Here is a 25,352-nt window from a genome sequence, read left to right on the forward strand (position 1 = left end):
CCCCCCCCATCTCTCTCTCGAAATTTTTGACAACGAAACAAAATCAAAAATTATTATTTTGCATTTTTTTTTTTTACCGAGTATTATTGCCATTTCGCTAATTATTTTTCTTCCGTCATGTTTATTTCTATATGCTCCCTCTCTCTTCCTCCCTCCCTCCCCCTCTCTCTCTGTCGTCGTACCCGCACGAAGAAATAAAAAAAAAACGCGAGGGGGTAAATTTTTTTAAATATCTCTCTTTCGTAACGACATTTAATAATAATAATAATAATAATTTTTTTCATTCTAGAACGAAAATAGGGAAGTTAAAAACACCCTCCCCTTGTGCGCACACCCGCACACACCCCCCCACACGACAAAAGGTAAAAAAACATGCAATATTAAGGCGTTGTCGGTTAATCAAACTTTTTTCTTTTTTCATTCCCTCCTTTCCTCCTTTTCCTCTTTTCCACTTTTCTCATTCATTTTTTTTTATTTTTCCGTTTTGGAAAATGATGATGCACACACAAAGTTTGTCTCATGACACACAAACAAAAAAAAAGAGAGAGAGAGAGAGAGAGAAAGACACGACACAAAAAATTATAAATTGCTTGTCTCAAAAAACATTTTTTTAATTTAATTATTTAATTGCATATAGCAAAATACTTTTTCTTCATTTCTTTTCTGCTGCCACGAGAAAAAAATAAAAATAATTTGCTGGCGTTAATGATCCTAATAACATTATCGCAAATATTATAAATAATAATAATAATAAATAATAATTCGAATACTGATGACGATAATGATGATGATAATGATATTAATTTTGAATGTAGATAGCTATTACAATTTTTGAGGAGACACGTTGAGAAAGTTTTTTTTTTTTTTTAAATGAATAATTACAAAAGAAATTAGTAACGCGAAAAGAAAAAAAAAAAAACTGGAACGACCTGAAAGTTAAACAACCCGAACTAGCGAACGAGAAAGAAAAAGACAGAGAGAGAAAAAGAGAGAGATAGAAAGAGAAAAATCCGTTAAAAACAATTAATAATTACGATTCCATACAATTTTTAATAACCGAAAAAAAATTAATTTTTTCTTTCTCTCTCTTTCTCTCTTTCCCCCCTTTCTCTCCCTCCCCTCCCCTCCCTTTCTCTCTCTCTCTCTATTTACTCGCGTTATTCAACGTTTACCTTCAAGGTGATTCGTTTTATTTTTACATTATTTTTATCGTCGTGATGAATAATCGAATATGCACAAACATATCGAATAACTTTTCTTTTTTTTTTTTTTTCTGTATTTCCGGTAAATATTTGAACCTTAAACCTACACCAAACACGAAGGTGAGTAAATAAAATAAAAACCTAAAAAGTAACGCGACCTGGGGGTTTCGATTAGGAGGCAACAATTCAAATACACACAAACAAACACAACAAACACAAACACAAACACGTCAAAAAAAAATTTTTTTTAAAATGATTAATAATAATAATAATAATAATAAGTACCTAGAATGGTTTTACGTCTGTCTTAAACCTCCTTCTTCAATTATTATTTAAATGGTATGCAAATGGAAGTTAATAGTATTTAAAAAAAAAAAAAAAAAAATTATTTTGATTATTCAGGTACGTAAAAGCAACAACAACCTCCTCTACTCTCCTCTCCCCACCACTCAACCTTAACATGAATATTACATTAAAAAAAATTTTTTTATTACTCTTTACGATAATAATGATAACTCCCATATACCACAACAATAATAATTTTTATCGTATCGATAGATTGAATCTGATTTTTAAAAACTTTTAACGTTTTTTTTTTTTTTTTTTTTTTTTTAAATATGGCCGCCGACGACGGTTGAAAACTTCCAAACCCGAAGCCACAAATTTTTTTTTTTTAAGGAAGAAAACGAAAGGAAATTCAAATAGAACAATCCGCGTTTCGACTTCCTTTTTACAACCGATAAGATTAATCGTTCCCGCTCCTATTATTATTATTATTATTTAAATAACAGTAAAAAAAAAATTTAGTAATAATAATAATAATAATAATAATAATAATAATAATAATAATAATAATAATAATAATAATCAATTACGACTTAATAATAAGGATTGCAAATGAGAAAGAACATAAAAAACAAAATAATAAATAATAACTGTAAATAAATAAATAAATAATAATAATAATAATAATGAAACGATCATGCGACGACGATGATGATGATGATGATTAATAAACGTCAATAAAAAAGAAAAAGAAAAACGACTCGAATGAAATCGTGTGAATATTTCTCTCTCTCTCTCTCTCTCTCTTTGCGTTTGTGCGTGTGTGCGTGCGGGGTCGCGTCGTGTGAATTGTCTCTCAAATTAAGTTAGCAAATATATAATTAAATAAAAGAAAAGTTTTTTAAAAGAAAAAAAAAAAAATGTTTCGATAAAAGTTTTAAAAATGGTAACGTTTTTTTTTTTTTTTTTTTTGATTTCGTGCTAACAAACGGGCGTTAATTAAAATACCAACAAACGACGACGACAACAACAACAACAACAACGCCATCGATTCACCTTTGCCAAAAATATTATGACCGGACAACCTCGTCGTTCCGTTAAAGTAAAATAAAATTTTAAAAAAAATTTTATTTTAATTCCTTCTTTCCTTTTTTCCTTTGCCTTTCCCCTTTCCCCTCCCTCCCTTTTCGTACTTCATACGATATTTCCTCATTTCCGACATTACGAGTAAACGAAATTTAACAACAATTTTTTTCCTCTATGACTTCATAGTCTATGAACTCGACGTAAGGTCGTCAAGGACAGTTGAACATGTTGTTGTTGTTGTTGTTGTTGGTGTTCGATCAACACGTAAACAAATAACCCCCTCCCCCCCAATAAATTGTTCAGGTTAAATCCGCCGCCGAACCTCGACTACAAACGATTTTTAATGAAAAATGTGCGCAAACGAAAATTATAACCTTTTTTCCACAGAAAAAATTTTCCAAGGCTAAATAAAAACTTTTGGGAAATTTAATTAACTTTTATTGACAATTAAAACGGAGAGTGGGGTGGGGAAGGGGGCGGGGGAGGAAATGAACAGAACACGAAAAACAAAAAAATTTCAACGTGGACCTTTAACCTTTAAACGACCTTTTCGAATAAAAAATCAAACCTTTCGCTGCGTCCCATTTTTAACGGTTCAAAAACCAAAGGGAATAAGGGAGAGGAGGGGTAAAGGGGAAGGAGGAGGGGGAACAACTCGATCACAAAATAATAATAATAATAATAATAATAAAAATGGATGAAAAAACAGCAACGCCGGACGGAAGGACATTTACCAAACTAGTATTTGTTAATAATTTCCACGCTTTTTTTTTTTCAGGTACATTATTATGCGTACCTTCTGGGTAAAAAAAAAAAAACAATTCAATGCTGCACACCACCTTTCATACTTTCTTTTTAACAAAAAAAAAAAAAAAAAAAAAAAGTTGATAAATTTCAAAATGTTAGAAAACAAACCAACCAACCAACTAACTATATCATGTTTTTTTTTTTTTTTTTTTTTTTTTTTTTCAATTCACTCGAGTGAGTTTTCATGTATATCCGAGAGTTTTTTTCTTTTTTTTTTCTTTTCTTTTCTTTTCACATCCGTGTAATTTTCTTTACATTATTATTGAAAAAAATTTTTGCACTTCCGGTTAATTCAGAAAGTTGACTTTTTTTTTTTAAAACGACTACACACAACCGAAGGAAAAAAAAGAATTAAATATAATTATTTTCCCACAAGTTAAACATATATAAAAATATTAATGCAAGCAACTTTTTGTTTAGACGCACGCCACTGGTAATAATAATAATAATAATAAAAATGGCGTTCTAAAAACGAAACAATTCTATAATTTTTTTGGGGGGGGAAAAAAAAAAAAAACTACTACTCGGGACTCTCTCATTAAGAAATGTAAATTATTTTTAATCATCTGGACAGATGGGGATGATGGGGATGATCACGTGATTGTAACGTGAAGAGCCGATCCGTGAATGATCGGATTCATTTCCGGTTGTCTAAATAAAAACACAGTTAAAAACACGTAAACGGTACCCGAAATTTTTTTCCGAATTCGACGAAACGACTCGAAGAAATTGATATACGACCTTGAACCCTCGCACACGCGCACGCACGCACACACATGGCCCTGCATAGAGTCGTCCAAACATCTTTTGAAGAAAAGCGAGACCAACAAAGCGCAGAAGAAAGAAGATGACGTCGAGTAAGTAAGTGTGCGGAACTAAATACACGTTAACTTGCCGAAGCTTCATTAAATACAAGGTGCGTGCGATAATGATAATGATAATAATAATAATAATAATAATCATTATACGGTTTTCCTACGACGCCTACCTTAAAAGTAAAGGTTTAAATTTCGAACGATAAAACCAAATCCGAAAAAAAAAAAAAAAAAAAAACTGTACCTGAATCCGCAAACCATTTACAATTCGTTCGATTTAACAGTTAAAAAAAAGAGAAGGAGGTGGGGCGGGGACGGAGACGGGGGGCAGTCATATATTTTTCAACCCTCGACCATAAAAATATTGAAAAGCTCAACATAATTTTTTTTTTTTTTTTTTTTTCCCAACCAGGGCGTTGCCGAATAAGTTTCCTGCTGCTGCTGCGGAAACTTGGAAAAAAAATTCTGGGCGGCATCGAACAACCCAATAATTTCGACTCACTCCCCTACCCTCCCCTCCCCTCCTTTTTCCCACGTTATTATTATTATTATTATTATTTAAAAAGAAGTCAAATGAAATGGTAACGAAAAAAAAAAATGATTTCAAACACGAAAAACCAAAGTTGAAAAAAAATTTTTTTTTAAACGGGGATAGACTTATTATTATCATAAATTAACAAAAAAAAAAAAAAAAAATCCAGATTTTTCGCCCACGTTTCCAACGCATTACCATCATCATTATTATTATTAATAAAACATAACAATTCTAAAGTTTTATGTTAATGAATTACGGCATCCTTGATTTAATAATAATGATGATAATAATAATACCTGTTATCCTTCTCACGTTTTGTCGTCTTGGTAATAATAATGGCAAAAAAAAAATTCGACAAAAATTATAACAAATTTTCTCTCTCTCTCACTCTCTCTCGCTCTCTCTCTCTCTGTTTCGAAACAAAATTAATAACGTAAAACAAAAACAAAAAAAGCAAAAGCAAAGCAAAGGAAAACATTTCGTCGTGTTATTTTAAAATGCCAAGCCCCCCGAGATTTTTAATGTCATATTCGGGCCATTTATAACAAAAAAAAAAAAAAAAAAAAAAACGATCTCGCCGCGTGTGCGTGTGCGTGCGTGCGTGTATATATACATTCATGTTAATAAAAACATCCACATCCACGTTTTACAATAAAAAAAAAAAAGAAAAAAAAATGTCGGACCTACTAATCTTTCCTTTTTTTTTTTTTTTATTAAATGTTAACAAAACAATTTATAATACGAGACAAGTATGGAAGCCGAGGGGGAGGGGAGGGGAGAGAGAGGGAGGGAGTGCGAGGGAAACTAGGGCATTAGTTTTGACATATTTAATAAAAAAAACTTAAAACGTCCATCAATAACTTCGCTAGTCTAATTCGAATAGATAAAAACTGATCTTTTAAAAACCTTCATCGTTACCCACAACTACTACTACCACTTCCACTACTACCACTACTACTACTACCACGACTACTGGTGGGAGAATGAAATGAAATGAAAAAATTCAATCGTTTAACCTTCGAATAAAAAGGTTGTAGGCGAAAAGGGAAAAAAAACAACAAAGGAATGATTATAAATAAGGATCCTATTTTTTTTTAAATGACACGACGAATGAAGAAATGAATGATGAATGAATGAATGAACGAATGAATGATAATAAATTTAAGTTTAAATTTTTGCGTGTAAACAACGACATTTCGCACACGAGAAATGACAGATGAATCAAGGTGCGAAATAAGTGATACAGAGAGAAAGAGAATGAAAGAGAGAGAGAAGGGAGGAGGAGAGAGAGGGAGGAAGAGAGAGAGAGAGACGCAAAGCAAATACATAAAAAAATCATTATTATTTTCAAATAAATAACTTTACTCAAAACGTAACAACAACCGAGAATATGCAATAATATATATATTACTCAATCAAACTCTCTAACCCAATTAATCCAAATAATAATAATAATAATAATGATAATGATAATAAAAACAAAGTTAACAACAAATGGAAAACAATAGGCTGGCGCTCGCGACCTTGTTTCATAAAAAAAAAAAAAAAAAAAAAAAAAAAAAAAAAAAAAAACGTTTTTAAAACTCGCCCATCTTTGGAAAATTTTCGAAATGCAAAAAACAAAACAAACAAAGAAACAAAATGGAGGAAAGATTCGAATTCGAATTCGTTAGGAATTTTTTTTCTTTTTTTCTTTTTTCGGAGGGGGGGAGGGGATATTTTTTCCAAGGAATTTAAGCACAATTACCCACCGCAAACTTAATTATTTCGTCATTAAACTGTCAACATTGATGTCATTATTGTTTTCACGGTAATTTTATATTGCGTGGAAAAAAAAGATTAAGAAAAAAAAAAAATTTATTTCAAACGTCCGAAAGTTTTCAGCAAAGCGATAAAATTTATATTTATGTATTTGTAAGCAAGTACGCGGCCATTTTCCATTCATGCATACATTTTCTGACGTAATTTTGTGACGTCACATGACGTCAAACTTGCAAACGAATTTTCCCTATCTTTGCAACATTTCGAAAATCCATCGGATATCATTTTACGTAATATAAGTTTTCCTTCCTCTCTCTCTCTCTCTCTCTCTCACTCACCTCTTAGTATTTTCCCCCCTTCCCTCCACCTCCACCGTTCTTGGCAAAACTTCTCTCTCGTGCCATAATTTTTCGATTAGGTTACCATTTTTTTTTTTTTTTTCAATATTGCTTTATTTAACTTTTTTTTTTTCTTTTTCTTTCTTTCTTTTCAAGAATAGTTTTTCACGATAATCAGCAATACGGTAAACATATTTATTCAAGTCTTAGTAAAAAAAAAAAAAAATAAGAGCTGACCGGATCAATTTTAACATTTTCTCTCTCTCTCTCTCTCTCACTCCCGCTCTCCCCCCTCTCTCTCTTTTCCATTTCACGTAACGTTCAGTGAAATTTAAAAAAATATTCATTTAATTAATTAATTAAAATCGATTTTAAATCGCGATTCAAAGTTTATCATCACTTCTTTTTTTTTTAAGGGAGGAAGGGAGAGGGTGGGAAAATATTTCCCCTTACCCCTACCCCTCTCGCCCAACCAACCTCTTAATAATTCGTGAAATTACTTCAGGTTAATTTTAGTTTTTTTTAAATTTGCCGTAACGAACGATCGAACGTCCATTTTGTTTTTTTTTTTTTTTTTTTTTCTTAATAACAATAACTTTTATTTTAGATTGTCTCACTCGCATATTTTTGCTGATTTTGGCATTCGATGGCATAATAGCCATTTCAGATTTCTACCAGACACTTCCTTTCCCCTCCCCCTCCCCTCACCTCATCTCCCCTTAAAAAAAATCATTGTTTTAGGTTTATGCGTTGCTTTTACATCTTTTTCCATTTCTTACTGATTTTGTATAACCTTCTAGAACAGTCAGTCTGTCGGTCTTACTTTCTTAAGTTTCTCTATATTATCATCATCATCATCATCATTATTATTATTTTCAGATTATTTTTATTTCGGGGCAGTTAGAAGGAAAATCCTGTGAATTTTAATCTATTGTTCGTATTAAAAAAAAGAAAAAAGAAAGAAATAAAAGAAAAGAAAGACAAAAGAAAATTTTTTTTCACACACACACACCATCATCTCTCACATGTATTATTTACAGATACAAATATGAGAAAGAGAGAGAAAGAAAGGGAGAGAAAGAGAGAGAGAGAGAGAGAGAGAGAGAGAGAGAGAGAAAGTACAGCATTATAAAAAAAAATTTACGTTAAAATTCAATTAACTAAGCTAACCAATAATAAAATTTAAATAAATAAATAAATAAATAATAATGATAATAATAACCATATCTGACAAAGAAAGAAAACAAAAAATCATTAAAAAAACATTACACCAAAGACAGAGAAAGATAGAAAGAGAGAGAGAGAGAGAGAGAAAAAACGAATCAGGAAAAATGACATCTTTTGAACACATACACAAACCGGAAGTAAATATATATATATATACACATACATGTAAAAATTTACAAACTTTAAATAATTCTTCTTACATTTTTTTCTTTTCTACAAAATTGACATTGTAAAAAGAAAAACGTGAGGAGGCAAATGAGGGAGGCAAAGAAGAAAAAAAAAATAAAAAATAAAAACAAGTTCAATAACATCCATCATACCAACACGCAACTACTATTATCATCTTGCACATCATCTTTTTTTTCCTTCTTCTTGTACAGAAGCCATTTTGCAATTCGAAACATCACCATCATCATCATCATCATCATCATCGTGGTTCAAAACATTTATAATACAAGAAGAGAAGCATCACCCAACTCTTTGAGAAAAACTAACAAAATATAAAAAAAGAAAACAAAATTTCTTACCATGGACTCCTTCATCTGCTTGACGCAAACGGGTCCCAACCATGAATGCAAGTTGATGAACCTTTTGTTAGCCATTTTTCCTGAATTAGATTTTTCCAAATCGTAGAGTCCGACCGCGGGAAGCGGAGGACTCGTTTCCAAAACCACCATTACAACAAGTTTTTCTTAAACTTTTTTTTTTTTAATTATCAATCAATATCAATGAGTACGACAGTGATAACAGAGACAATAATAAGAAACGATCAAACCTTCGTTTATTATTACCCAATCGATAATTGTTCGTTCGTTCATTACCTTTTCTTCTTTTTGTAATTAGGAATCATTATTTATTTATCGTGTCGTATACACACACAAACACACACGCCGCCATCATTCTTTCTCAAATTCACTTCATTACATTTTATTCTTAAATGTCCTTTGCTTTTCTTTCTGTTCCTCCCGAAAAAGTTTAAAAAAAAAAAAAAAACTTTCACCTCATCACTAATTTTTTTTATTTATATATACTCGAGAGAGAATTATTTAATTAAATTTTTATAGTAATAAATTAATTCTATGTAAAAATTAAAAAAATTATCATTATTATTACAATCTTAATTCGAAATTAATTATTTTTTTAAATTCCCCTTCCCTCCTCTCCACTCCCTTCCCTGTTCCCTGAATTTGGAACGTGTAGTGACTGATTTAAAAGCGCCACGTAATGACGTCACAGGTATTAACATTTACATACATAGGTGGTGGTGGTGGTCATTGTCATTTTTTACAACATGTCCTTAATATATTTATATCAATAAAACAAGCAAACAATAATGCCTAAATTTTTTTTTTTGCATCAAAATTTAATAAGGCTACACAAAACGTATAAGGCAATAATAGTAATAATAATAATAATAGTGTTGTACAAAAAAAATTTCATGAGTGTATTTGCTACATATATACACACACATACGCACCAGTATATACATGTAAATTAATTATTATTATTATTATTATTCGAATCCGATTTACATACATTAAGGTTATGGTACACTCTTGACTCTAGGAGATTCGAAAACCTAAATTTGAACCTCGTTTTTGTATTTTATCACTCCGTCTTTTCCCAGTTCTACCACCTTACACCTACTCGAGTAAATCTGTCATAAGCCACGTAATAATAGTATATTGTGCAGGTTACGATCGTGAGTGCGGGTTCAAGGACGCATCAACCTCTTTATTTTAGCCATTTCTTCAAATTTTCAATGTGTGCACGCACACACGCACATTTATTCGTGTCTCTTACACGAGATATTTTCGGACAATATACGACAACCGGAAATTAGGAGGGATACACGATCGGTCCCTAACAAAAAACGATGATAGACTCACTACAAAACGACATCATCTTGCCCGCCATTTATAAAATTTTTCCTTTTTTTTTTTTTTGTGATTTAGCATTCTAATTGCTTGGAATCCTTATTATTATTATTATCATTATTATTACGATCAAAAGCATAAAAAATTCAAGATCTTGATATAAAAAATTCATTCGAACGTACGATTCGAGCGAGCATGATTTTTGAAAAACTAGTTAATTGAGCGCAACGGTTTTGAAAGGCATTTTTCTTTCTCTCCATCTCTCTCTCTCTCTCTCTCTCAAAAAAAAAAAAACGTATTCTCTTAAATGAGTCGACTGTGGAATTTAAAATAGAAATTAAATAGACATTCGATAAATAACCTGACAAATTGCTCTCTCTCTCTCTCTCGTTGAAAAGATTCCACATAACGCAAAATTGCAAAAATTCTTTTTTTTTTTTTTTTTACGTTACGTTTATTTCAAAACCGCGACACAACCGAAACACTCACTTAATATACTACAATATTATTATTATTATTTACTTATATTTTTCATTACCGAACGATAACTTATGGCGTCTAATTTTCCCAAAAATATTTATGTACAGGTACAGAGAAAAGCGACAAAGTTAGTAAAATATCTTTTATATACAACAACAAAAACAAAAAAAATTTTATACAGTTTTCTCTCTCTCTCTCTCTCTCTCATTTTCTTTTTTAATATTTTTGCAATATTACCTTTTTTTGAAGACTCTGCGATTCACACGATTATTCGGATGATTAATTACAAACAATTTCCCCCCCTCCCTTCCTCCCTCCCCCCAAAAAAAATTTAATTTCTAACGGTAAAAAGTTGTTAAAAGAAACGAAAAATGACAAATTACAATAATTAACTTAATAACAACAACAACAACAACAACAATTTCTTTTAATTTTTGTCATTCGTTCCGTTATTAAAGTACAAATAATAATAATAATAATGATAATGATAATAATAATAATAATGATAATAATAACAACGATATTGAATAATAAGAAACTCGTATTAAAAAAAAATAATAATAATAACGACGACGATGATGATTTGAAAAAAAAAAAAAATTTCTTTCAAATACCTTCTTTTTTTTTTTTTTGGCATCGTGAGTATTACCAACTTAAAAAAAAAAAAAAACTTTGATAATAATAATAATAATTTAGTAATACGTTAAAATACGTAATCGTCTGCCTATATATATATATAAATAAACGTTCACGTGCGCGTTCGTAATTAATCAAAAATATTAAAATACCTCCTCTCGTTATTACAATTAATTAATACTGCGTACGGGGGTGGGAGTGGGGGGGGAAATTGGGGGGGGGCACGAAATACAAAGATGCGAACAATTTCTTATCGATTCGATAACCGTTCGCGTGTATTTTTTTTTTTTATTTTTTTTTTTTTATAGTAAAATAAACCGCACGGTTTTAAACGTGACGTCGTTATATTTATCCGCGTTGATTATGCATCATAATCTCATTTGAAACCGCCGAGTCAGTCCCGTTCGGTCAAAACAATTATTATTATTATTATTATTATTATCATCATCATCATTTTTCAGGGCAAAGCCATTAAAAAAAAAAAACTCGAGTCGGAAATGAAATTTTTTTTTTTTTTTTTTTTTTTTTTGCAAATATCTTATACATGGATTTATATATATATATATAAATGTGTTAACGTGATAAGAAATTTTTTTTTCTCTCGATATAATTATTCGTGTGTACTGTTAGAAAGAAGAAGAGGAAGGGAAAATAATAATAATAACAAAATAAGAAAAAGACGGGGGGAAGGGAGAAGGGGGAGAGAAGAAGAAAATTGTTTACAACGGGAACTCATTAATTTGCCCAAAGGTAATAATTTTCTTTCCACACATTTTTAATTATGAAGAATCGTTTAACTGTGACCCATACATCGGGTTTATGACATCAATAATGTTTTTTATGGGGAGAGAGAGAGAAAGAGAAAGAAAGAGAGAGAGAGAGAGAGGAAGATGAAAAAAAGAGAGAGAGAGAGAGAAGACAAATTAAAACAAAATTAAATTTGGACAACGACAACAACGACAACAACAACATTTTGGTTTGATGGTGATAGTTAAAAAACAATTTCAACGTGCGTTTGTCATTCGATCAAAAAAAAAAAAAAAAAAAAAAAAAAAAAAAAAAAAAACAATAACAATAACAATAATAATAATAATGATGATGACGAGAAGAAAAATAAGGGAGTAGAGGGGAGAGAGGAAATTAAAACTTCATAAAATTCAACGAAAATAACAACAAATTATTGGTTCGTAAAACTACGTAAGCGTCATATTAATAAAAACCAATAATAATAATAATAATAATGGCGAGGTTTTCAAATAACGCGCCCCCCCCTTTTAACGTTTATACGAACGATAAATAATAGTAAGGCAAAAAAAAAATAAGGAACGGAGAAAAGCAGACGACGACAACAACAGCAAGTAATCCGATACTTTATTACAAAAAAAAGAGGAAATAGATGTGCGTGTACTACGTACGTACGTACGCACGCACGCATATATGCATGCGTGTCTGTTTGCTAGGAAAAAGCAGAGGATCCAAAAAAAAAAAAAAAAAGTTAAAAATCTATTAAAGAACCATGTCAGCGACCTAAAACGCGCCATTTTTTTTTTTTTTTAATAAAAATTGATGGTAAACCATTTTAAATATATAAAAAAAAAAAAGATCGCGGATTAAACTATCATCGTGTTTGCCCATCCGTCCGTCCGCCATTTTCAAATTTATTTATTTATTTTCTCATCGCAAAATAAAATAAAATAAAAATGAAATTTTTTTTTTTTTTTACGTATCGTAAATCAACACGACAACAACACCTTCTTCTTCTTCTCACCGTAATTTATACATCATTATTTCAAAAAAAAATAAAAATCTCGTCAAAGAGGAGAGAAAACAAACAAACAAACAAACAAACGGTCAATTTTTTTTACTGTACAATAAAATCACAAGTAGGCCAAAAATATTTTTGGCAAAAATATCTCTCTTTTTTTTCTCATTTAAACAACATTATTTTAACAGACAACCAACGAACCAACAAACAAACCAACCAACGAACCTGTACGTCAAAGGAATTCGATTCGAAAGAAATAGCGAGAGAGAGAGAGAGAAAGAAATTTTTTTTAAATGGTCACATTACCTTGCGCAAATAATAATAATAATAAATGGTCTGTAATAAAAAAAAAAAAAATCGTTTCGATTGCCAAATAGAAGGAAATTTAATCGGGAAAAATAAAAACGGGAGGCAATGGGTGTAATATCACGGCCGATAAATAAATAAGTAAATAAATAAATAAAATGCAACACGCATTCCTAATATTAACACACGCACACACACACACACACACACAATAATAGTAGTAAAAAAAAATAACGATTTTTATTCGCCATTTTAAATTTTTTCATTAATTTTTTTTTTTTTTTGCAAAAAACTATTTTTAAAAAAATTTCGAAAAAAAAAAAATAAAAATAATAAAAAATATTTTTACTGGGGAGTCTATGAAAGAAATACCTGAACACCAAAAAAATTTTTTTTTTTTTCTTCTGACACGATGCCAAAAAAAACTTTTTTTTTGATAAAAAATTTCTTTCACATATTATGTTATTTACGCAACAATTTTTATACTACGTGAGACGGTTTGCCGTGGCAGAATAAACCGCGCACACACCGCACGCACACACACACACACACACACACACACACATCTACGTACGTTATGTAAAAAAAAAAAAAAAAAAAAAAAAACCTTTGGCTGGACATCAATCAATCAATCAATCGATCGCCTTTCTAATGTTACACATTCAAATTCGCGTAATGTAATAACAATAATAATAATAATAATAATAATAAACACGTTTGTATTTATTAAAACGACAAAAATTCATTTAAAAAAAAAAGAAAAAAAAGAAGAAAAAAAAATCAGAAATAATTTTTCTTCTTTTCCTTCTACTTCTCTCCCTTTCTCCACGTCCCCTCTTCTCTCCCCCATCCCCCACCTACCCCCATCACCCTAAGAGTGAGAAAATTTAACGCCTGACTAAATAAAATTCGATTGTTTGTTGCATGTTAACAAACATTTATTTCGAAAAAGAAAAAAAGGTGGAGAATTCATTTACTTTTCCATCCAATAATGCATAAATCATATTGCATGAGTTTAAAAAAAAAAAAAAAAAAGAAAACGAACCTAAAGCGCAAAATTCCGTGATTAACCCTTTGTTTCCAGTTTTTATTTTTTCATTTTTTTAGTAAACCAAATTTAGAATAATAATAATAATAATAATAATATGACGAAATCAAAACCGTGAGATTTTTTTTTTAAAACTACTGACATGTTGACACATTGTCGCAGAAATTTGTGTAGCCAAAATGACAAAAAAAAATAAAGTTAAACACAAATGTTTGCTCGTTCGACTAAGGTACTAATAATAATAATAATAATAAAATTACCAACTAACCAACCAACCACCCTTATGTTCTTTTCAAACTTTTCCTTTTTTTTTAGTAAATATATGTACCTTAAATCCATTTAATCCAGGTTTTACTTTAAAAAAAAAAAAAAATTTTTTTTTTTCGATTTCGTAATTTTTTTCCTCCTACATATCTCTCTCTCTCTCTCTCTTTTTTTTTTTAAACGAAACGAAAAACTATTTTTTTTTAATTTTAAACAACTAAATAACCGTTATTCAATTTTATTGAAAATCACTTGGAGAGACGAAGTGGGGGGACGAGCGCACACACACACAGGGATAAAAATTTTCTTTCAAAACAAATTTTTCACAATTTTTTTTTAAATACAAAAAAAAAAAAAAAAAAAAAAACCCCGTGGTAAAAAAAACATTACATAAAAACGTTAAAATTTTATAAAATGATATAAATTAATAACAAAACGAAAACAAACAAAACAAACAAACCCAAAACGAAAAACAAAACGAAAGGAAACAAACAAGAAAAAAAAAACAATTTTCGAGATGATTATATCGCGAACTTCACATCAAGACTGGCAACAATATGGAGTAGTTTTCCAAAAGAAAAAAAAAAAAAAAAAAAAAAAAAAAAGTAAAAGAAAAATAATAAATTTAAAAAAAAAAAAAAAAAGAAAAATTATATATTTAAAACACCTAAGACCAAACGAGAAAAAGACTTCAAAAAAAACTGACTTTGACATAAGTCAAACATGGGAGAGATTTTTCCCCCCCCCTCTTACCCCACCCCCTCACCGTTTGCCCCTTAGTTAGTTAGTTAGTTAGTCACCTCGAGACTATGTGTGCTTTAAATTATTGTACATTTTCACAACGAATCAACAACCATTTGTTTAGCTTATGACCGTTCAACCATCACAGACCTTTCCCCTTCCCCCCTTCCCGGTTAAATTAAATTCACAACGTTAAAACTTTTTTTTTTTTTTTTCCCAATGAATGGAATGGGGCATTCAACGCGGACGTAACGGTACATGTAATCAATTCGTTCGAAACCTTATTTTTCGTTAAAATCTTTTTCTTTTCTTTTTTTTTTTTTTTTCTTTTTGGTTCTTTTATGTTCCATAACATAAGTACTCTCTTACGAGAATAAATAAATAAATAAATAAATAAGTGAAGAATTAAGCCGGGGACTTGAAAAAAAAACCCAAACATAAGTAATACGTAATCACAACAACAACAAAAAAAATGGGGAAAAAAAAAGAGTAAAAAATGACAATTTTTTTTACAATTCTTGTTTTTGAAAGTGATTCGATTAAAATTCAGATTATTTGTCATTTGTATTCAGACATCATACATACAACAACAACAACAACAAAAACTTAAAAAAATTATTTATTTTTCCCAATATTTCAACTGTCGAAATCATGGATGCTGCACATCACAGAATAAAAATTACACGCAAATCAAATCTTATTTATCCACGTGTAGGTAGTGTATACACGTACACGTACACGCACACGCACACACACACCAATTATTCACAGGGAGAAACCTCGTCAACATTCTCGCAAAATAAAATCTTTAAATTTTACCCCCTTCAAAAAGAAAAAAATTAAAGGAATGAATGAATGAATGAAATTACAAAACTACCATTAGAATTTATGTACATTCGATATAAAAATTAAACTTATAGATTTATGCGAGTGAACAACAATGAACCGTAAAAAAAATTACAAAACAAAACGAATATGGTTAGTTTAAACGTTGCAAAACTGGAGAGGCTGGCAAACGAGACCACAACTTCTCGTATAAAAATTAAAAAGTGAGGATAAGATAAATCGAAACAACACATAGACAGATGATATAACAAAAAAAGAATAAAAAACGAAAGCCGTGGGCGAAACGCCATGAAAAAAAAATCACATACACAACGTATATGCTCATATATACGTTAAAAACACAAACAAACCCTCACACAATCTTACTATCATCATCATCATCATCATTTCATCGAACTTAACCAAAACAATAAACATTTTATTCGACAACAACAACAACAACAATAGTGACCTTGAGTGCCTTATAAATCGTCTATAAATAATATTTGGCAAAATCAAACTCGATCTCTCTTTTATCAAAACACATTAACTTGTGTCACAAGGTACAAAAAACGATAAATACAAACAAACAAACAAACAAACAAAGTGTAATAATGTCAGGTGGGTAAGAATGGGGAGGAAGGGGAGAGAGAGAGAGGAGGAAAAGAAACCGCGAAACATTATGAGAACAAAAATAAAATAACTTGGTCGTGAAGTTTTTTTTTTTTTTTTTTTTTTAAGGAAGAAAAGTAAGGAACCAACAAGAAGAACAAGAAAACGAGAGGAGAAATGTTAGCCTTAAAGAGATTTAACAGGAAAGGTCGACGACCTCCGTTAACCGCTATAGTTGGGTGACCAAGTAACTAGTTGCTTAAGAGTACCGAAGAAGTGGTAATGACCCCCCAATACCTCCTTTGTTTGTTATAAATTTACTATTATTCGAATAATATCTTGATATGAAAAAAAAAAAAAAAAAAAAAAATCTTTTATTACCTTACTCGGTTATTAAATAAAATAATATAAAATTAAATTGAATAATAACTATACATAGAGAGAGAGAGAGAGAGAGAGAAAACCATCTTTCATCATCATTCGAAAGAAAGAGATGATGATAAACTTTTAAATACCAAATATCCACGTTTAAATTATGTGATTACATAAAAACCTTGGCCGTGAAAAAAATTAAAAAAGACGCGAGAAATAGAAAATTAGGATGCGAATAAAAAAATATTTCAAACGCGTAAATGAAATGCTTAACAAACAAACAAACAAACAAACAAACAAACAAACAAACAGACGAAAAAAAAAAATTAATCTAGCCAGTCTATCCTACTTAATTTTTTTTTTTTAAATCAATCTCGTCGACAGGTGGACGACATTAACGAAATATTTTTCTCTCGAATAACGTAAATAAATTTAAACCCCCTCCCCCTCCCCGAATCCTTCTTCTTCTCCTCATTATTATTATTATTATTATTTCGTATGTAAAACTTTAAAAAAATCAGATCAATCATCAAATTTTAACTCGAAACATTTACATAATAACGTACCGTTATTCGAACAAAATGTTTTTGAGGAAAAAAAAATTTTTTTTTTTTTAAATAACAAAAACCTAAACCTAAACCTAAACCTAAATGATGAACGAGAGCAAACCTTGATGGAATGACAAAATAAATAACTGGCCAAGACAAGTTCAACACAGAATCTGATCAGATCAAATCAAACATGTTGGCTAACTCGTAAAACAAGAGGTTTTATTATTATTATTATTATGTTGTCGCATATGCACAACAATTCGTTACGGCAAATACTAATTGGTAATCAACATTCTATTAAAACTATTATTATTATTATTATTATTATTACGATTCTCGCTAAATGATACGAACGACTATTTACCAACAACTACTTTACGACCGAGTTAAATTTTACGTATGAAATATATATTGCGAGTGAATGATGATGATGAATGTGTCATGATAAAAAATAATTTATTATTATTATTATTATTATCTTACCTGAATGTCCAAATTTTGAGGTAAGACTCCGGGTGAATCCATTCCGCCGGAAGCACCCGCGAGAACCGTCGGCGTTCCATTTCCGATTCCGCTCGCATAACTCGATGGATCGAAATTTTGCTCGAGAGTAGCGTGAACGGCGTGTTCAAAGTGTTGATTCAAGTTGTCATGGGGGGGGACCGGAGGAGGACCCGGGAGCAAATTTCCATTTTGCATCGTTTGCTGCTGTTGGTGAGCTTGCAAAGCCAAAACGGGATGCAAACCGTTCATGTGTCTCATCATGTGGAGGTGCTCCATTTGAGCAGCTTTTTGCGCCATGATCGCGGCCGGCTGCAACGTCATGGCTCCGCCATTGTTTTTATTTATTTCTTCTTCTGCCGGCGAGGGTTGACGACTACCGGGAGTCCGACTAAAACATACAAATAATACAATAAATAAATAAATACGAAGGATTTTTATAATTCAAATGATATTTATATTCAATCAATCAATCATTCTCGAATCGCATTATTATTATTATTATTAAAATGTAAATTCTTACTTAAAAGTTTTTTCGTCGTCTGGCAACCCATTAGAAGCGTGGCCATTTGCTTGACCTGAATTATTACCATTTACATCATCCTTTTTGGTTTCGTAAGAATTTGTTGAATTTTCGTTAAGTTCCTTTTCTTTTTTATCTCCATCGGTAGAGTTCTGCAATCACACACACACACAAAAAAAAATTATCATTATTATTATTATTATTATCAACAAATAATTCAAATCGAATTAATAATAAAAATAAATTGCTATAAAAATGGGTAAAACTTTTTTATACAAATTATAATTATTATTATTATCACAAATTATTAACAATTTAATTTTATTTTTAAAAAAAAAAAAAAGAAAAAAAATTCTAGAAACTTTTAGAAATTTGACTTTCATGTAAAACTAAATAAATATTGATTTAAACATTTTTTTTCTTTTTTTTCCATTTAAAAAAAAAATAAAAAATAGTAATAATAATAATAATTATGTAATCATTAGGAGATTTTAAGGTTTGGTATTGATTTCGCGATGGGGGGAGGGGGAGGGGGTGGAGCGGGGGTGGAAATCAATACCAAAATATATAATATAATGACCTTCAGTGTCTGAAAAAAATGAATCTTTCATTTTTGTAATTAATCCTTTTTTTTTGAAAATTTTTAATTTCGAAAAACAAATTTAAATTACATACTCGCATGCAAGTATTCGTTTAAATATAGTCATTTTTTTTTTCTTCTAAATAAAAAGAGGAGGCGTAGTATTTGTAATTTATTATTTGACACCCACCTATTTCATTTCATTCATTCAATAAACTTTAAACATTTTGGGGGGATGGGGGGGGGAAGAAAAAAAAAAATTTAAAATAACTCGCGAACCTCGGGTAAAAAATTTCGTATAAACAAAAATTATACATAGTCCATCAAAAAAAAAAAAAAAAATTAATAATAATAGAAAATTCGTGGGTTTTCACTTTAAGGACATTTCTTTTTCCCATTCAAATTGATTCGAGTTTTTCCTAATGTTTTACAATAACAAATCTCTACGCTAATTTAATGTAATTCATATACAATAAGAAAAGAGTGAGAGAGAGTGAGAGAGAGAGAGAAAAAGGTATAGATAGACCTCGAAAACTTTTCAATATTTTAACCGCAACCTTCCCTTGAACTTGATAAGATGAAAAAAAAAAAAAAAAAAAAACAATTTATGGAAAAATGTTAATGTATTTAAATTCATGAAACGCTTTTTTTTTTTTTTTTTTTTTAAATTTCTGTCATAAATGTAATTCAAATCGAGCATTAAAAAATCTTTGAGTGTTGCGTGAAGAGAGAGAGAGAGAGAGAGAAAAAAGGGAAAAGGTTGAACGATTACCCTATTACCCTATTTAGGGTACCTATTTAAGTAATACACATTAATTAATTAAATAAATTTTAAACGATTTCATTTCATCATCGCCGCATACTTGCGAGTATTTAGTTAGTTCGGTACTATTATTATTATTATTATTATTACTACTACTACGCCTGTTACGTCACTCTTTTAAAAGAGATTTTAATTATTATTATTATTACTAACCAATACTAAATTTCTCATTCTCGATTCTAAATGATCCTTATTTGTCGGCGATGTGGCCAAAACGTATTCGACCATTTTGACGCCGAGGCCTCCAGTATCAGATGATCTCGGTGATAACATGTTTGCAGTGTCGCTACCAGGAAAACTTCCCGATCTTCTAGGAACCATTGATATAGGCTGTGACACTGCATGATCTGGAAAAAAAAAAAAAAACACGTTTTAAAACTTGTTATAATAACTTTTTCTCCTTTCGATTCTCTTCTCTCTCTCTCTCAAAAAAAAAAAATGTCAACATACCAGCTATACTCCAAGTGGAATCTCTCCACATTTGGTGATCACTGAGATGCAACAATCCTTTGTCATCCCTTTGTTCTTCAACACCCCATAATTTTTTGGCTGATGGAGCAATCTGTAAGAGAAAAAAACAAAACAAATATATAAGAATTTCTTTAAGGAAACCCGACTAAATTAATCATACTCGATGAATGTTGTTGTACTACTACTCAATTTTGAAAAAGGAAAAAAACAAAAACAAACAATTTAAAATTTTCCTTTATAGAATTACACATAAAAAAAAAATCAAATAAATCATTTGTTAACTCTAAATCAAACAATGATTTAAATTTAAATTTATTTCCATAATCGATTATTATTATTATTATTATTATTGTTGTTAAATCACATTAAGAAAAATCAAACCGAATTAAATAAATCAAAGTTTAATAACAAAAACAAAAGAATTCGGTTAGTAATAATGAGAATATTTAATGAAAATAATTAATAATTATTTTATTTATTTCTGTCACCTTTTCAAACAAACCAATTTTACTCATCAACAACGACCTTACACACGCACACACACACACACACATTTGACAATTTTTAACAAAATATTAAAAAAAAAAAAGAAAAAAAAGAAAAGCTTATTACATAAAATAGAAAAAGACGTGAGGAGTTTATAACGTCGTTCAACACTTATTTTAACAGACTACTTAGTTTTTTGAATGGCCTCCACCACCAAACTATACAACTTATAAAATATATATTATACAAAAAATATTAATAATAATAATAATGATAATATGTATTTATTACTTGGAAAAAGCCGGTTAAACTAAAAACAAAACGCTTCGTACAAAATTTACAAATAATAAAAAAAAAAAAAAAAACTTTTTTTTATAATAAGCTGTTATGAAAACAAAGAACCCACGTTAACATAAGACGAGACCAAGTTGTCTCTTCCCCTCCTCAAGGTGAAGGAACTCAAAATTACCAACTTTAAAAAATAAAAAATTTCGAAAAAATAACAATGTACAATTTTCGTTTTCGCGTTTCTTTTTCGAATTTCCTTTCTTTTTTTACAAAATATATATTTTTTTATTTCGCGAAATGAAAACAAAATGAACATGAGCAATTTGTGATAACTTACTGGAAAAATTTAATACGAAAAAAACGACGAGTTTAAAAAAATTTTTTTTTTTTTTTTTTTTTTTTTTCATTTTCAAAGATTGGCATTGTTTGGCGGCTTGGACAAGTTTTGTACACCAACGGACACACAAAGGAGCAAATGTATTTTTTTTATTTTTTTTCATTTTAAATGATTTTTTTTTTTTTTTTTTTTAAATTACATTACACATTAAGAATAACCTATACACCGACTACCTCCCTTCCCTTCCACCCCCCCTTTCCCCCCTGGATCGACTCCCACCTAATCGATTCCAAACAAATACATATATGCATTTATTAATGTAACCAACTTATTTCAACGGAAGCCATTTTTACATGAAACTGTAATAAATGATGATAAAAAATAATAATAAATACATAAATAAATAAAAATAAGTTAGAAAAGGGAAATTTTTTTTTTTTTTTGTCTCAAGCCTAGCTAGTGAAATAAGAGGAATGGATATGGAGTTTATAATCTATGCGGTTAGAATACGTTCGTCTGGGCTTCAAGGTCAACCAAATTTTTTTTCTTTTTTTTTCGTCTCTCTCTCTCTCACACACACACACGCTCATATTTTTACCTCGCATTTAATTTTTATTTATTCTTTTCTATTTTTTTTTTAAACTTTTAAATCTCATTTATCTATTTAAAAAGCAACAAAAAAAAAAAAGCACAAATATATGTGTGTGTAAAAAACTTTATAGTTTGCTATTCAAATCCATAATTAAAAAAAAAGCAAGTCGTCCAACAAACAATCAATTAAAAAAAGAAAGCAATCACGACAAACACACACACACACGCGAAACCTTTTTCGTGTCCATGTTTTCCACGAGGAAAACATGGAAAAGGTGCTAAAAAGAAAAATAAACACCAAGTACAACGACCTTGCCAACCTTGGTAGCCTTGAAAAATCATTAATTGCCTCATTTCCATGTCTCGAACAATTACGACTGAAATCACCTTTTCAAATCCCAGGCGCTTCAATAAGATAACATGTTAAACAACATCTTTGACGACACTTCCGTTTACAATTTTTTTTTATTTGGGGAGCGAGTTGAGAAAAAAAACAAAAGTTTTGAGAGAGAGCGAAGAAGAAAAACTCCTTTTTTTTTTAAAACTTGCGTCCATCGAATAAATAAAAAAAAAAAGAAAAAAAAAAATCAATCGAGGGTGACCGACCGACCAACCAACCAACCAACCCTACCATTATTTCACCTACATATACATATATAGTAGAACCCTCTTGTAAGAGTAATAGCAGTAGTCATGCCCGAGACAAAAAAAACATGCAATTGTTTGTTGTGCAGCTCCTTTTTTGAAAAAGAGTGAAAAAAAAAAAAAAAAAAAAAAAAAAACATAAAAACTGAAAATATTTCACCGCCGACTATTAATCGATAATTTTTATCCTTTTTTGCAAATTAAAATAAATAAATAAATAAATGAAATATTTACCGGTCTCGGTTGCATGTGTGGCGGCAATGGTAATCCCGGATGATGCTGCGTCATCATGGCCATTTCACTGTTCATGAAAATCATTTGCTCTTGACTCGGATGCTGTTGTTGGTGCTGTTGCTGTAATTAAAAATAAAAAAATTGTAATAATTTTTGAAATTCACTTTTGAGGAAAAGCCCAAAAAAAATTTTTTTTTTTTTCTCCAAACAATAATTCTTAACATTTTCTTTAACTATATCCTCATGTTGACAAAAAAAACAAGCAGCTAGTAATAATAGGTATATTGGAAGTAAAAGAGGGATAACACTTAAATAATCCAATTGATTCTTTAATCAATATGGCTCATGTTTTTTTGAATTTTTTTCAGGGACGGGTCATATCATATTTGTTTCATGTCACTTCCCGTTCAGGACTTACTGAGAAAGACTTCTTTTAGCAGGGATCGATCACAATTTCACGGTTATAGATAAACCCTCGGAAAATACGTCAATTAAATCCTTTAAAAATAAAAAAAATTAAAAACAATAACGGCTAAATAATATTAATAATAATAATAATAATAATAGTGTCGTTTATCGTTAATTAATTATCATAATAATAATAATAATATTTTCAACAAATCGAAACGAAAGACACCGACCAAACTTTTTCTTTCTTTCTTTGTTAAAATTAAAAACAAATAATAATAACAACAAGAAAATCATTACAATCAAACGTACCTGAACCAATTCTTCATTTCCGAGCGCCCATCGAGCTGGTATTTTTCCAGGTAGAGGTATGTTATTAGGTGGAAATTCTGGTTGCTCTCCAGCTCCCCTTTGAAAAACGTAACCTATCATGGCATCATCTTGAGTTCGCGGTGGATTGTGACCGTGTGCTGTCGGTTGATTACTTAAATTTATCAAATTGGGGTCCTCCCCAGGCCACTTCATTTCTGGAAAATTAACATTTTTAATATTTATTTCTATATAATACATAATAAGTAACAAGCACACACAGCTAGTAATAATTCGCACAAGAAAAAATAATAAATAATAATAAATATTTGTTGTATATTACAAGTAAACCAAAAAAAAAAAAAAAAAAAAAAAAAAAAAACATCATCAAAATTATTTAAATCTCGCGTTATGTCAAAGAGAGAGAGAAAACAAAACATTACATAAAATTAACGTCAAACGCACCCGCACGCACACACACACACACACACACACACACACACACACACATATACATTTCGATATAAATTAATTATTATTATTATTTAATTTTAAAAACAAACGATTTTAACTACTATTACAATTTGTGTGTGCAACGGATTTTCCATCAACACCATCGATTTGATTGTTTAATTTTAATTTATTAAAAAAATAATAATAATAATAATTTTGTTGTTGTTCATCGAACTATATCATGTTCAATCAAAATTCAAATCTATACGTTTAATTAAATAAATATATATATATATATATATATATATATATATATATAAATATACGTAGTCTATTTAACATTAACCATATTTTAACAACAACAATCAATAAAATTAAGATGCGTAATAATAATAATAATAATAGTAATAATAATAATTTTAAAGATAATAATAATAATAATAATAATAATAATAATATATTATTATTAAATATAATGATCACTACGAAAAAATAAAAAATAAAATAAAATAAATCCTTTTTTTTTTTTTTTTTAAAGAATTCATTAATTATTTACAATCATTTTAAAAATTAATAAGAACTCTTTGAAAAAACGGTCTTTAGCGACGAAACCGTGGAAAAGCATTTTTCCAAAATGTCTAAATACATTAAAAAAAAAAAAAAAAGGTGGGGGGGCACATTTTATAATAATAAAAATTTACGTAATAAAATTATTTTTTTCTGGTATTTAATCACGCTTCATAACCATTAATTAATGTTTTTTTTTTTTTTCGTTTTCAAACTTATTGTATCGAGTTATGTATATATATATACATAATTTGTAACTTAAATGCAATTTAATAAAATAATTAATTAATTTTATTTATTTATTTAATTTTTTTTATTACCTTAATAAACATTCGCAACGTGTATACTTATGCCATCGTTAAATATTATTTATACGATCGTAATTTTTTCGAACCTGTTAAATAATTCTATTATTATTATTATTATTTTATATATATATATATATTTTTTTTTTGGAACGGTAAAGAGTAAAGATATCAAAGAGTCGCGATAAATAGAATTTTACAACAAAAAAAAAAAAAAAAAAGAAATTATACAAATATAAAAAAAGTTTTAACTTAATAAATATTATTACATCTACTTTAAGTTTACCTTTAAAAAAAA

General features: G+C 29.4%; 1 protein-coding gene across 1 annotated transcript; it reads right to left on the reverse strand.

Moving 5' to 3' along the window:
• Window positions 1–17,767: 17,767 nt before the first annotated feature.
• Window positions 17,768–23,945, reverse strand: Phum_PHUM490080 (uncharacterized protein; the record flags this gene model as incomplete). The annotated part of the gene is made up of 8 exons (XM_002430502.1): window positions 17,768–17,827; window positions 18,044–18,425; window positions 18,558–18,709; window positions 20,114–20,307; window positions 20,411–20,522; window positions 23,013–23,126; window positions 23,235–23,339; window positions 23,733–23,945. 8 exons carry the CDS (start codon window positions 23,943–23,945, stop codon window positions 17,768–17,770), a joined length of 1,332 nt encoding a protein of 443 aa, XP_002430547.1.
• Window positions 23,946–25,352: the final 1,407 nt, after the last annotated feature.

The sequence above is a fragment of the Pediculus humanus genome, genomic scaffold (assembly GCF_000006295.1).
Source record: "Pediculus humanus corporis 1103172108259 genomic scaffold, whole genome shotgun sequence".
Taxonomy (NCBI): Eukaryota; Metazoa; Arthropoda; class Insecta; order Psocodea; family Pediculidae; genus Pediculus; species Pediculus humanus.